The sequence below is a fragment of the Cryptomeria japonica genome, chromosome 3 (assembly GCF_030272615.1).
Source record: "Cryptomeria japonica chromosome 3, Sugi_1.0, whole genome shotgun sequence".
Lineage (NCBI taxonomy): Eukaryota > Viridiplantae > Streptophyta > Pinopsida > Cupressales > Cupressaceae > Cryptomeria > Cryptomeria japonica.
Window position 1 is genome coordinate 26,295,505 of NC_081407.1, and position 14,045 is coordinate 26,309,549.

The following is a 14,045-nucleotide window of genomic DNA, read 5'->3' on the forward strand; positions in this document are numbered from 1 at the left end:
GTAAGATCCATTATTGGTTTGGAAGACTTTAGAGGTTGGCTCTTTGAACACATAAAGCATTAAATGCTTTTCAAAGACTTTGGAGTCTTTGAGAAGTGACTTCAAGTTGCTTAGGAATGTGACAATATTTAGGAAATGGGTTAGGCTAATTGATTAGGATTAGATAGGTTCTAGAAGAAATTAGGAATAGGGTTTAGTATGCAAGTAGGAATGTAGGATTTTGCAAGTGGATGAGCAAATAGGATTTAATTAAAATAAAATCAATTTATTTTAATTTGGTTGCAAATTGGGAAATTGAATAAATTAGATTTAATCAATTTGGGATAAACTATTTAATTAAATGTGAATTTAATTAAAAGTGGAGAGAAGGGATTTAATTAAATAAAATGATTTATTCAATTAAATGATAAAAGGGGTTTTAGTGAATTTAACTAAATAAATTGAATAATTTACTTAATTAAATAGAGGAATGTGGGTGTTTTTAATTAAATAGAGGAATGAACATAAAATATTCATTTAGGAATATGGTCATTTTTATATGTCTACATTTTTCCCCTCTTTGATGTGACGTGTGTGCACATGTTGATTCAAAGAAAATGATGTGTCGTCGTGATTTTTGAATGAAACACATATCATTATAAGGAGAAGACATGTTGCGTCACTTCAACATAATGAGATGTTTTTTGTGGAATGCCACCTTATAATAGATAACACATGATACCCACAACATCAACAAAAACATAAATACATAGCGGGGTCTGATAGTTCAGCATAGAAGAACTCACAATAGTAAAAGTAGATTATGCATATGACTCTTTATGAGTTACTCATCATGGTTCCAAAGTTTTTGGATATGAAGAAGGCACATGAAGAAAAAGATAAAATAAAATCTTAGCTCGACATGGAAGAAGACCTAAATGCCCCTAATGCTTTGCATCATCCCTAAATTTCAAAAACCATGATATAATAGATAGAAGAAGGACAACTAACAAACAGAGGAAGGTGATGAAAAATAATCTCTTATTTCCAAGCACCTACAAAGTGACTTGGGTCCTCCAAGAGAGTACAAATATATAAAGATAGTCATCAACCCGTATTTCCAAGTACCTATAGAGTAACTTGGTTCCACTAAGGGGGAACAAAACATTTAAAGACAAGCACACGGGAACAAAGACAAGAACACTCCAACCTACAAGATAATAAGAGAACTATCTTAGTAGTAGCCTCCCATTAGATCATTGTCCTCCCAATCTTGATATATGGGAATGGATAATGAGCCTAAAGAGTGACAAAAATAGATGAATACTATGCAGTAATATTATGAATAATTACAATGGGGTCTGCACATGCAGAAAGGCCAACAACCTAGAGCACACTTCTCATCACAAAGGGAAGTCTCACTAACTTACATAAACATCGAACTACAATCCAGAAAGCATTGAACTATGAAAGCAACATCTAGTAAGGCCTGATACAGTTCTGATTAAGCACTGATGTCTGCTCTGCAATACAAAACCTTTCCAACCTTCACTGAAATGATATGACTCTATTCACACATAATCCTTTCTTTGATAATGCAAACTTAACCAACCATAACCATCGATCCTGAAATTACATGAACAAGTCACCTATAAATACAGATCATCAACCTTATTAACAAGGTTGGCTAAACCCTAAACCCATAAACCCATAATTACAAAAATTACATCACACGATACCACCAGACCAATATTATGATTTAAATTACATAGCGTGGACCTAAATCAAGTAACCAAACATTTATATCCGTAAGGGATTCGGCTAAGACCAAAATCCAACATGCTTCACTTGCCGGTAGAAACCCTCAATGAATGTTTAACCCAATCCAAATATGACCCCCATAATAGCACACCATCAAATACAAAGTCACCAAATGCTCAGGATATGATCAAGAAGTACCATCAACATGATAGAAATAGATTCCATAAGCAAGACCCAAAATCCACTGACCAAGTCACCAAAACAGCATACCTGTAAAGCCAAAGGCTAGCTGGGAAAGGAAAATACCAAAAGAGATAACCAAATCATGAAACAACCAGAATATAGCAAGCATGAAACCATCAGAACAAGCATCAAAACTGATTCTAGAGATCTGATCATACCGGATCAGAATCACAACCAAAACCAAGATGATCACCAAGACTAACTGAGATAGATCCAACCGGGATAGTCTCCAATGGGGATTTAGTGTTGACATCAATGAAAACACTTAACCAGATCTAGCATATTGCCAACAATATCCCCCTTTGGCATTGATGTCAACACTGAATGTGAAAAACATCCAAGTGCCAAGGAATGCAAACAATCTCCAAAACACCATCAACAGATCTAGCAGTTTTCACATGAATACCTTCTCCCCCTTTGACATCAATGACAAAGGATGGATACTAATCCAAGAGTACTAAACCAAATAGTTGAGTACTCCCTCTGAGTAGTAGCATCATCTTCATCAACCCCCTGGATCAGAAAAATATGTCTGATAAGCTCACTAGATTGATGCATCCCTACATCTCTAAAATTCTTCTGGAGGGTTGGTAACCCCCAAATGATCTCTGAGATATTCAAAAGTGCCTTAGGCAATGGTTTCATTGGAATATCTACAATCTATTCCTTAGTAGGCACATAAACCAATCTGACTTCCTTTTCTTCAACCTTTTCTTTCAAGGAATTATACCTTATAGAAATGTGTTTTGATTTGAATGAAATAACGGATTATTTGACATATCAATAGTAATAGTATTATCATAATGAATAACAATAGGCTCATCATAACTTACCCTTATATCCTTTAACATTTATTTCATCCATAAAATCTGAGTACAGCTGGTAGCAGTTGCAACATATTCTACTTCAATAGTAGACAATGAAGTGCATGATTGTTTCTTACTAAGCCATGAAACCAACTTCTTCCCAAGAAAGAATGCATACCATGCCATAAATCCAAGCACTATAGTGCACAACACAAGAAAACCAAGGGTACACACCATGCCATAATCCCCAAAGATCTGATCTTCAGAATGATTTACTTTTACATACCTGGGAGTCTTTGAATTTTCTTGATTTGCTGACTCATTATGTTGTTCCTCCGTCACTGTTGAATTTTCTGATGCTACTTATGTCACTAGTTCACTATTTGGAACTGATTCTTGCATTATCAGTTCAGGTTTGATAAATTCATCTTCTGGTCCATAATCAAATGATCTGATCTGATCACTACCACGCTCATCCACCTTGACATTTATGCTTTCCAATATCCTATTCAATCTTTTGTTATAACATCTATATGCTTTTCTCTTAGTAGAATAACCCAAAAATATTCCTTCATCACTTCTAGGATCAAACTTTCCTAATGCATCATCTCTTCTAATGTAACATTTGCTTCCAAAAATTCTGAAATATCTAACAATAGGAGTATGACCAAACCAAATTCATAAGGAGTCTTACTAGTATCACCTTTTATGTGAACTCTATTGAAAGTGTTTATAGCGGTATTGATAGCCTCTCTCCAATAGATATCAGGTAATTTAGCTTGAGTCATCATTGTCCTTGTTGCATCCAAAATTGTTATTTTATTTCTTTCCACCAATTCGTTCTATTGTGGGGTTCTAACTGTAGAAAGTTGTCTCCTAATACCATTCTTTTCACAAAAGTTGTTGAACTCACTTGATGTAAACTCACCGTCATGATCCAATCTTAAGCACTTTATCTTCAGTCCTATCTTAGTCTCAACCATAGCCTTAAAGATTTTTCATTTCTCAAAAGCTTCAAATTTCTCTTTCAAAAATGCCACCCACATCATTCTAGAATAGTCATCAATAAGTAACATAAAATATCTATCACCTTGAAAGCTTTTAGTCCTTTTTGGTCCACAAAAATTGGTATGAATAAGATCAATAATTTCATTAGATTAATCATGTACACTTCTGAAAGAAGTTCTAACTTGCTTACCCATTTGACATTCTCTACATACCGAATTATGAGGTTTAACAATCTTGGGAGAATCTTCGATAGTCGGTATTGAACTAATCTTTATTATTCAATCAAAATTTGCATGACACATCTCTTCTTATGCCATAACCAACTTTCATCAATTGTAGAAATCAAGAAATCCTTCTCACTGGAGTTCAAATGAAAGATATTACCATTAGTCTGAGTTCTTGAAGCAATCTCCAATCCAAATTTATTGATGATCTTACATTTTCCATCCTTGAATTGCAAATGAAATCCTCTATCCACCATCTGACCTACACTTAAAAGATTATCCTTTAAGCCTTCACCATAATAAACATTATCAGTATTAGTCTTACCATCCAATGATATTGTTCCTTTGCCTTTGATCCTACATGCCTTGTTGTCTCCAAATCTAACCAATCCACCATCAAATTCTTGCAATGAAAAGAACTTTCTTTTGTCACTAGTCATGTGATGTGAGCATCCACTATCTATAACCCATTCATCCTTCTCTTCAATTTTTTCAGCTAAAGCCTTTTCCTCAGTATATGTTGTTTCAATGACAGATTCCACAGAATCATCCTTGATAGCAATAAAGACCCAATCTTTTCTTGATGAGGCACGATTACTGGATCCACTCACAGGTTCATCACTGTCATTAAAAATACCAAAATCATCATCACTATCATAATAACATGATTTATCCTTATTTGTTCTAAATCTAGGTCTGCTTTGATATTTAGGATTAGGCTTATAATTCCTCACAAATATTTCATGATTTCTTGCAGCTCTTTCAAGACATCTAGATGCAAAATGACCAATCTTATTGCATGAAAAAAATTTAAAAGGGACTTTTCCTTCATACTTACTTCCAGTTGGTCCTTTAGGAATTATTCTAGCAATCAGGGCTTCCAGCTCTTCAAGTTCTCTTTCTTCTTTCTCAATTTCCTCCATATCCTTAGCATACATCTCTTTCCAATCTATCTTTTGTTTATCGGAGGTAGATGCCTTAAATGCAGTCTCGGTTTTAGCAGCACTCTGATCTCCAAGTTCTTCAAGTTAAAAAGCAGTCCATTTCCCAAGTAGTGTATCTCTGGTCATAGGGGTACTTGACATTGTCTGAAGTTCATTGATAGCAATAGCCTCCATCTTGTAAGCCAAAGGTAGAACTCTTATAACTTTTGACACTATCTCATCCTCACTAACAGATCCGCCACAACATTTGATACCCATGACAATCTCATTGACTCTATCCATGAAATAACTTCTCATCTTCTTTCATCTTTAAATTTTCCTATCTTACCTGGAAACCTTCAAGTTTAGAAATCTTCATAGCCTAGTCACCTTCATAAAGAGTTTCAAGCTTTTTCCAGATCAACTTAGCATTCTCCAACTCTATGACATTCAATAGATTTTCATCAGATAGGCAACTCACCAATGCTTCTTTTGCTCTTACATCATTTTCAACTCTCTTTTGTTCATCAACAGGTGCTGGTGTTCCAGAATTAGGATCATGAGGTATATACCTTTTCTCCACTATCTCCCAAACTTCAGCTCGAAGACATCTGAGATGAATCTTCCTTCGCTCCTTCCATATTTTCTAATTTGTACCATCAAATCTGGGACTCTCCTTCTGGTAAGGATTGAATGTGGAACTTGATGTAGCTGCCATTGGATCTCCTCAAGAGGTTAAGGTTCAATAGAGAGGACATCCCTTTAATACCAATTGTTGGAATGTACTTATACCGACAGTAAACCGAGGGGGGGTGGTGAATCAGTTTACTAACAAAAACAACAATCAATTCAATTATAAACCTTATACCAAAGCATAATACAATGAAAGATATATCATGAAATCACAACACACATAACACCAATATTTTGACGTGGAAAACCTAGAAAGGAAAAAACCATGGTGGGAAACCCTACCCACAATTAGATGAATACTCTGTAGTAGTATTATAAATAATTACAATGGGGTCTACACATGCAGAAAGGCCAATAGCCTAGAGTGCATTGCTCATCACCAAGGGAAGTCTCACTGACTTACATAAACATTGGACTACAATTTGGAAATCAATGAACTATGAAAGTTGCATCTACTAATGCCTGATATAATTCTAGTTAAGCACTGATGCCTGCTCTGCAATACAAAACCTTTCCAGCCTTCACTAGAATGATATGACTCTATTCGCACATAATCCTTTCTCTGATAATGAAAACTTAACCAACCATAACCATAGATCTTGAAATTACATGAACAGGTCACCTATAAATACAAATCATCAACCTTATTGACAAGGTCGGCTAAACCCTAAAACCCATAAACCCATAATTATAAAAATTACATCACACAATACCACCGGACAAATATTATGATTTACATTACATAGCATGGACCTACAAGTAACCAAACAATTATATCCGTTGGGGATTCCGCTAAGACCAAAATCCAACACGCTTCACTTGCTGGTAGAAACCCTCAGTGAAAGTTTAACTGAATCCAAATAGGACCACCATAATAGCACACCATCCAATGCAAAGTCACTGAATGCTCATGATATGATCAAGAAGTACCAACAACATCATAGAAATCGATTGCGTAAGCTGGACCCAAAATCCACTGACCAAGTCACCAAAACAGCATACCGGTAAAGCTAACCGAGAATGCCAAAAGCTAGCTGGGAAAACCAAGAACAAGTTGGTAAAGACAAATACCAAAAGAAATAACCAAATCATGAAACCACTAGAATATAGCAAGCATGAAACCATCAAAATACGAATCAAAACCAATTCTAGAGATCTGATCATACCGGATCAAAATCACAGCCAAAACCATGATTATCACCAAGACTAACTGGGATAGATCCAACCAAGATAGTCTCCAACCAGGATATAGTTTTGACATCAATAACAACACTTAACCAAATCCAGCATATTGCCAACAGATGCAAATTCCGCATTCTCATCTAGAAGTTGTTGAGAAGCAAGAGTCAACGACTATGTGAAGATCGTAGACAATGTCAAGATATCCTCTAAAGACTCAAATAAATGCCTCTCAATAGAAGAGGTAGGTGACTTTTCCAAAGGTGGTGAAATAAGAATTGCACCAGCAGCCTCTAGGAGAGTGGCAGAGACAAGCTCTAAAGAACTCATAGATTACTCAACAACAAAAAGAAAATCAAGCAAAGAAATTGGTAGAGAATTAGGCAAACAAGTCATTAGAGTTGACTTTAGAGAACAAATTGAGACAAAGATTGTAAGTTAAAGTTTGGAGAAAAATCCTAAGAGCCTTGCACCTTGTGTTTTCAATGACAACCTAAATTTCTCTTCGTCTAGTTTTGGTACTTAAACCTCCAAAATCTACACTTCGACTCAAGCACCTAGTGTCAATGTCCTACATAGTGTGTCTCTGTTTTTGGTGCCAAGTTCCTCTTGGTACTCTCTTTCCATTTCCATACCTATCTCTATGGATTTCTGTCATTTTGATCGGGTTACAACCACTTAGTTATCTTATCCATTGCATCCTTCAGTTTAGTTAGACAACATATCAATGAATCAACCCTCTTTGCAACAAAGGACTATGATGCAATCAAGTTGACTCTCTTATTAGGATTGTAGCCAAGCATAAACATCATTGATTAGTTCATGCTCCAATATACACAGAAACCTTAGTTATAAGCAAATACTTGCCATGTAGGGTGTTGTGAAGAAATGAGAGTTATTTGAAATTGCTACATAAGATTTTGAGAGATACAAAGTTAGGGAGCTCAACTATTAGCTCCTCTCCCCTAGTTTAAAGATTATTGTTGTGCTTCCAACAAATATCCAATGATATAATTATGAGTAATGATAAAAACAAAACATGTCTTTTGGCCATCAATAAAAAAAGAATGCATAATCAATGATAGAATGAAATTTTTAAGAATAAATTCATAAATAAACATATAAATAAAAAATAAATGAAAATATAGATAAATGCTGGTAAAATATGTAAAAAATAATATAAGATTGTATATAAAAAAATAAAAAAATAACAACATAGAAAAATAAATTACACTATTATATCGACCCATTCTCCCAAGATAAATATAAAACTATATGAAAAGCAATGCAATACCTATTGAAAATCAATAGGATCGTTTACGCTGCTGTGTTTTATCAGATGCCCCGTTCAATGTTCACGAGAATGTGACATCTACCACAAAGTAGCTTTCATCGGATAAGATTTGCGACGTCGCTTTGGTTGCCATTTCAGAAATGAAATATTGACTTTGCTACATCAATTCTCACAAAATATTGGAATCTATGCCAATAAAACAAAATATTTTACTGCTGGAAGCCCAATATTAGCAGTGATTAGAATACGCGCAGTGTGTTAGATATCTCTTCTTACACTTTCCTCCATATTGCATTGAAAACTGATTGCTGCATTCATGCCTCGTTTCAAGGCTTTTCTTGTGCTTTCTCATAATTTTTTAAATTATTTTAATGCTCACCATTCTGTGTGGCCTACCAATTATTGTAAGGATGGTAAGTCCAGACGTGGACAGTAATGATTTTATTGAAGCAATTTTACAAGTTTATTTTAATAATAGTTCTAAACGGTACCTGTAAGTGACTTGGATTTTATATATATATATATATTATTGATGCATTCATTGTAATTATAAATAATAATAATAAAATAATTTTAACAAGTTACTCGAAAGAAACTTGAAGATAGATAGGTGTCTACACCATCCAATGTAAATTAGCATCCTAGAATCCTTTGTGTGAATATAACATTAAATTTAAAAGGTGGTTAAGTTTTTTTTTAATTAGAAATTAATAAAAAGGAGGTATTCAAATTATTTTTCATTTTAAGTTCAGTTTTGAGGGCTGGAAGTTATTTATTGGTGAAATTGCAGAAAGAAATGTTTGTATTGCAGTAATTTGAGAAATAGAACAAGGCAAATAAATAGAATAGCATCTGATGGAAAACACACCGTAAGGGTGGTTGCATAACTAGCAAACTAATTAACTACCACCTTAACTAACAGCCTAATGAATTAACACTAACATCCCCCCCTTAATACATTAGGGTTACAAATAAAGCTACAAAAAAATACAAACTGCACTTTGCCAAGAGGCTTAGTGAGTACATCTGCACCCTAGGAAGAGGAAGGACAAAACTTGAGTTGAATACCGTGCTCGAGAACCTGTTCCCAAATATAGTGACAATCCACCTCAATGTGTTTGGTGCGTTCATGAAAGACGGGATTCTTAACAAGTTTTAAAACACCTTGATTGTCACAGAACAGTACAGGTGGACGATCATCTGAAATATCCATATCAGAGAAAATGCGACGGAGCCAAACCACCTCATGGATAGCCTCTCGAGAAGCTCGATATTCATCATCCACGAAATAGGGCCAGATCCAAGATGAAAAATATATCCTGAGGTTGATTTGCAATCATCTAGAAATCTAGCATAATCCGAGTCAGCATATCCTTGTAAGAAGAATTCCTCATTCTTCTTATAGTTTAGACCATACTCAAGAGTACCTCGGACATACCTCAACACATGCTTGGCTGCCATCCAATGACATTTCTTTGGTTCCTGCATGAAGCGAGACAAATAGCTTACAACAAAGCACAAATCAGGTCTGGTGTAGGTCAAGTAAATGAGACTACCAACAAGTTGTCGATAGAGAGTCACATCTACTTGAGGCGAATCCTGGAAACGAGAAAGTTGTAGACCTTTCTTCATAGGAGTTGAGACGGGTTTACAATCTACCATGCCAAACTTGTCCAGGAGTGTCTTGGCATATTTCATCTGAGAAATAAATATATGACAATCCTGCTGCCAAAATTCTAAACCAAGACAATAATGAAGTAGTCCCAAATCAGTCATATCAAAAAATTTCTTTAGATCATGCTTGATAGTATCAATGAGATTGTCGAAGCTCCCTGTAATAACCAAATCATCCACATACACCACAAGTATGACAATCTCTGTGCCAATCTTCTTGATATACAAATTAGGATCATAGGGACTACGGATAAAACCATGTTGTAAGATATCTCCATCTATTTTAATGTACCAAGCCCAAGGGGCTTGTTTAAGTCCATAGAGAGATTTGATAAGACGACATACCTTGAGAGGATTTTGTTCATCGAGAAAGCCGTCAGGTTGGACCATATAGACTTCTTCTGTAAGATCACCATTCAAGAAGGCACTCTTGACGTCCATCTGATGAAGCTTCCATCCTTGTTGTGTAGCAAGAACACATAACACTTGAATAGTTTTAAGCTTTGCAGTGGGTGCAAAGGTTTCTTCAAAATTAATACCCTCTTGCTGAGAATATCCTTTTGCAATAAGAAGCACCTTGTACTTGTCAATGTATCCATCTACCTTATACTTTGTTTTGAAGACCCACTTGCAGCCTATGGGTTTCTTTCCTGGAGGTAGATCAACAAGATCCCATGCATGATTCTTCATTAGAGACTCATATTCAACATTCATGGCATGCTTCCAAGGAGGTTGACTGAGAGCCTCAGATATGGTGTCAGGCTCCGTACTTTCTTCAATTGAACTCATTAATGCTAAGTTCACTTCATTTCTGGTGTGAATGCAGATCTGTATCCTGATAGAAAGATCAGGAATAGAACTCAAGTGAGAATCGCGAAGTAATGATTGCACTTCTTTGCTGGTGTGACTGCGTGTCTCTATCCCGATAGAATGTTAAGAATTCTCCACTATACCTAGATCATCCTGGAACCCTTCATCTGCACTGGGTGATTCAGACTCATCATCAGTCGAAGAAAAAATCTTATGAGAGGAGGATGGATATTGTGTAGGCAAGCGAGAATCAAAAGTTGTTTCATCAAATACCACATCATGACTAACAAGAACTGTATGTGTCTCAGGATCCAAGAGACGATATGCCTTGGACTGTGAACTATAGCCCAAGAAGATACATGGAAGTGTCTTAGAATCTAGTTTCTTGCATTTCTAACCTGGAACATGCATATAGGTAGTACAACCAAATACTCGCAAATGAGAAACTGTAGGCTTAGGGACACTCCATACCTCTTCAGGTGTTTGATGTTGAAGAACCATTGTCGGAGCCCGATTGAGAAGATACACAGCAGTTTGAACTGCCTCATCCCAATACTGTTCACCTAACTTGGCTATGGCAAGCATGCAGCGAGCCATTTCTAAAACAGTTTGATTGTGCCACTCAAAAACACCATTCTATTGAGGGGTATAGGGAGAAGTCAAATGATGCTTAATACCATGCGCCTGCAAGAACTCCCCCCCCCCCCTGCGATCTAAGAAAAGAACAAGAAGAGGCTTGTCGGAGTCATGAACAGTCTGATGGTAGAACTCACGAAAGCGGGAGAAAGCTTCACTTTTATGATGAAGGAAAAAAACCCAAATCTTTCGAGAGAAGTCATCAACAAATAATTGAAAATAGTGGCAGCCCTGAAAAGATGCAGGAAAAGGCCCGCAAAGATCAGTATGAATAAGAGAAAGATGCTTGGTGGCATGATAGGAACTGGACGGAAAGTGATCGCGATGCTGCTTCCCTGCAAGACAACCAAAATAGACAGGCAAAGAAGAGGAGAGTGGAGGAAGACCCTCTACCATGGCATGGGATTGCAAAAGAGAGAGAGAGAGAGAGTGGGCAGGAAGATGACCATATCAGTAATGTGAAAGAGAAGTGGACTCAACAGTAGAAGCACAGAGAGCAATTCCATGAGAAGAGGCAACATCAAGTGCAAAGAGATGACCCCATTTGAAACCACGAGCAATGATCTCACCATCCCGAGAAATAAGACAGGACTTAATACCATCTTAAACTTGAAATTCTACCTTAACTCTGTGATTTACATGTTGACTAACAGACAAAAGATTGCTAGTAAAACCAGGAACATAAAGTACATTGGAAAGAGAACAACTGCCTTCAGTAAGAGGGATAGTAATAGTACCAATGCCTTTAGCAACATATTCCTTATCATCAGCAATACGAATGAGATCACCAGTTGGAGTGGAATTCAAAGTATCAAACAAACCTTTATCTCCAGTCATGTGTTTACTAGCACCCGAATCAATTAACCAGACATCTCGGGAAGAGGGAGATGTTTGAGAAACCAAAACCAGATTTGGATGAACAACAGAAGTAGGAGCAAGAGCATACGTATCTTCATTAGAGGTCCCATCAAAGATGTCATCTTGGTGAGTAGCAACATTTCCTTGCTGATGTCGTTGACCACGAGATGAACGAGAATGACTATGGCTAGATGTACCTTCTTTACTAGATGCACCTTGAGTAAGACCATTGTACCAACAACGATCAGTATCATGAGTAGGAGCATTACAAATAAAATACCATTGAGTGGAAGACTTTATTGGTGGCACAGATGGTGATGATTGTATCTGAGACTGTGAAGATCGTCATCAGTGTCGGCAAGAGACAAGAGCTTTTTCCTCAAATTCCTCATGCAATGAGTGAACAACCTCTTCATGTTGAAGCAAATTGACAAGCTCTTCAAAAGATACCTGTTGTTTGGTGATATTTAAAGTGGTAACAAAAGTCTGAAACTTGGAAGGAAGAGCACATAAAGTGATAGGAATGATCATCTTATCCTCCACTATTTCACCAAGAGCCACTAGTGTCGCCCGAAGAATAAACACACGATCGAGAAAATCAACAACCTTTTCACCGGCTGACATAAGAAGAGTATGTAGCTGAGACTGCAAATGAGGAATTTCAGTCTAATTCTTTGCTTCAAAGATGGTGGAAAGTGCATCCTAGGCTGCCTTGGATGTAGTGGCATCTCAAATATAAGGTTGAACCTCGTCGGAGATGCTAAGAGTGATAAGCATCAGTGCTTTATTATCAACTTTATCAAACTTCTTTTGTTCATCAACATCAGTTTTGTGTCGTGTGATAGTACCAAAGATAATCTCCCATAGTTCTTCAAATTGAAAAATGGTCCTCATCTTTGTTTTCCAAGCAACATAATTAGATCCTTTAAGAAGCTAAGTGTCGGACAAAAGAGTCTTGGGGGTAGACATGATAAAAAATAATAATAACAAAGAGCTAACACAATAATGCTTTATTATGCTAGTATTGATTTTAGGGACGAAGAGTCCACATACATGTATGAAAAATAGTCTTATTTAAAGACGACAAGAGGCAAAATGAGAACGGTAAGCATGTGCAATGAGACGGGGATGCTTTGGTGAGTGTTATACCTCTTCTTCATCATCTGCATCATAACCGGCTTCAAGTTGCACATTAATTTGTATGGCTTGGCAACGAACATCAAACAGAAAGTATTCAAGGAGTTCGTTGTAGATTAATTCATCAAATACAAGGTTTCCAGTATTTCGAAGAGAATCAAGCAAAGAAAAATAGAAGCCTGTGCTATCATTCACAGCTTGTTGTGCTCCATGATTACTCTCCACACTACATGCATCTTCAGGTGTTGTCGACATTCACTGCTCGCCAAGCCAACGACTGCAAAACTTGCTTCTTTTGTACACACCAAAGACTCGGAACAGAATCACCTTCCTTCAGCGCACCGTTCCCTTGCTGGCTCTAATACCAAATGAAATTGCAGAAATAAATGTTTGTATTGCAGTAATTTGAGAAACAGAACAAGGCAAATAAATAGAACAACATCTGATGGAAAACACACTGTAAGGGTGGTTGCATAACTGACAAACTAACTAACTACCAGCTTAACTAACAGCCTAATGAATTAACACTAACAATTGGAATAGTCTTAAGACAAGTTGACCATTTTACAATAGTTGCTTTTATTTTCTAGATTTCTACTTGTAAACTTTTTTTATTTTTTTGATGTAGCAAAGTCAATTGCTTTTGTTTGTCTCTTCTTTCCTCTTTCCTATTTCCTCTTTGTGGGTCTCCTCTCCTTTGCTTACTCTAGGTTTTATTTTTTCCCTTTGTACCCCTCACCCTTCTCTCTCTCACCCTCCCTTCCTCTTATTTTTTGATTTTAGTTGGTATTTTTCCTTTCCCCTTTCTTTCTCCCACTTT

General features: G+C 36.4%; 1 protein-coding gene across 1 annotated transcript; it reads right to left on the minus strand.

The window, feature by feature from the left end:
* Positions 1 to 11,833: 11,833 nt before the first annotated feature.
* LOC131873929 (uncharacterized) lies at positions 11,834 to 13,480 on the minus strand. Its single transcript, XM_059217108.1, has 3 exons — positions 13,238 to 13,480; positions 12,539 to 12,733; positions 11,834 to 12,421 (listed from the first exon to the last, which is right to left on the minus strand). Exons 1-3 carry the CDS (start codon positions 13,478 to 13,480, stop codon positions 11,834 to 11,836), a joined length of 1,026 nt encoding a protein of 341 aa, XP_059073091.1.
* Between the last annotated feature and the right edge of the window lie 565 nt (positions 13,481 to 14,045).

Excerpts from the sequence above, each read along its gene's own strand:
- LOC131873929 (XM_059217108.1), bottom strand. The coding sequence starts at position 13,480 with ATGTCGACAACACCTGAAGATGCATGTAGTGTGGAGAGTAATCATGGA. Across the intron at positions 12,734-13,237 it reads ATGCAGATGATGAAGAAGAG|TCTCAGCTACATACTCTTCT; the intron begins GTATAACACTCA and ends CCTCATTTGCAG. Across the intron at positions 12,422-12,538 it reads TAAATATCACCAAACAACAG|TCTCAGATACAATCATCACC; the intron begins GTATCTTTTGAA and ends CGATCTTCACAG.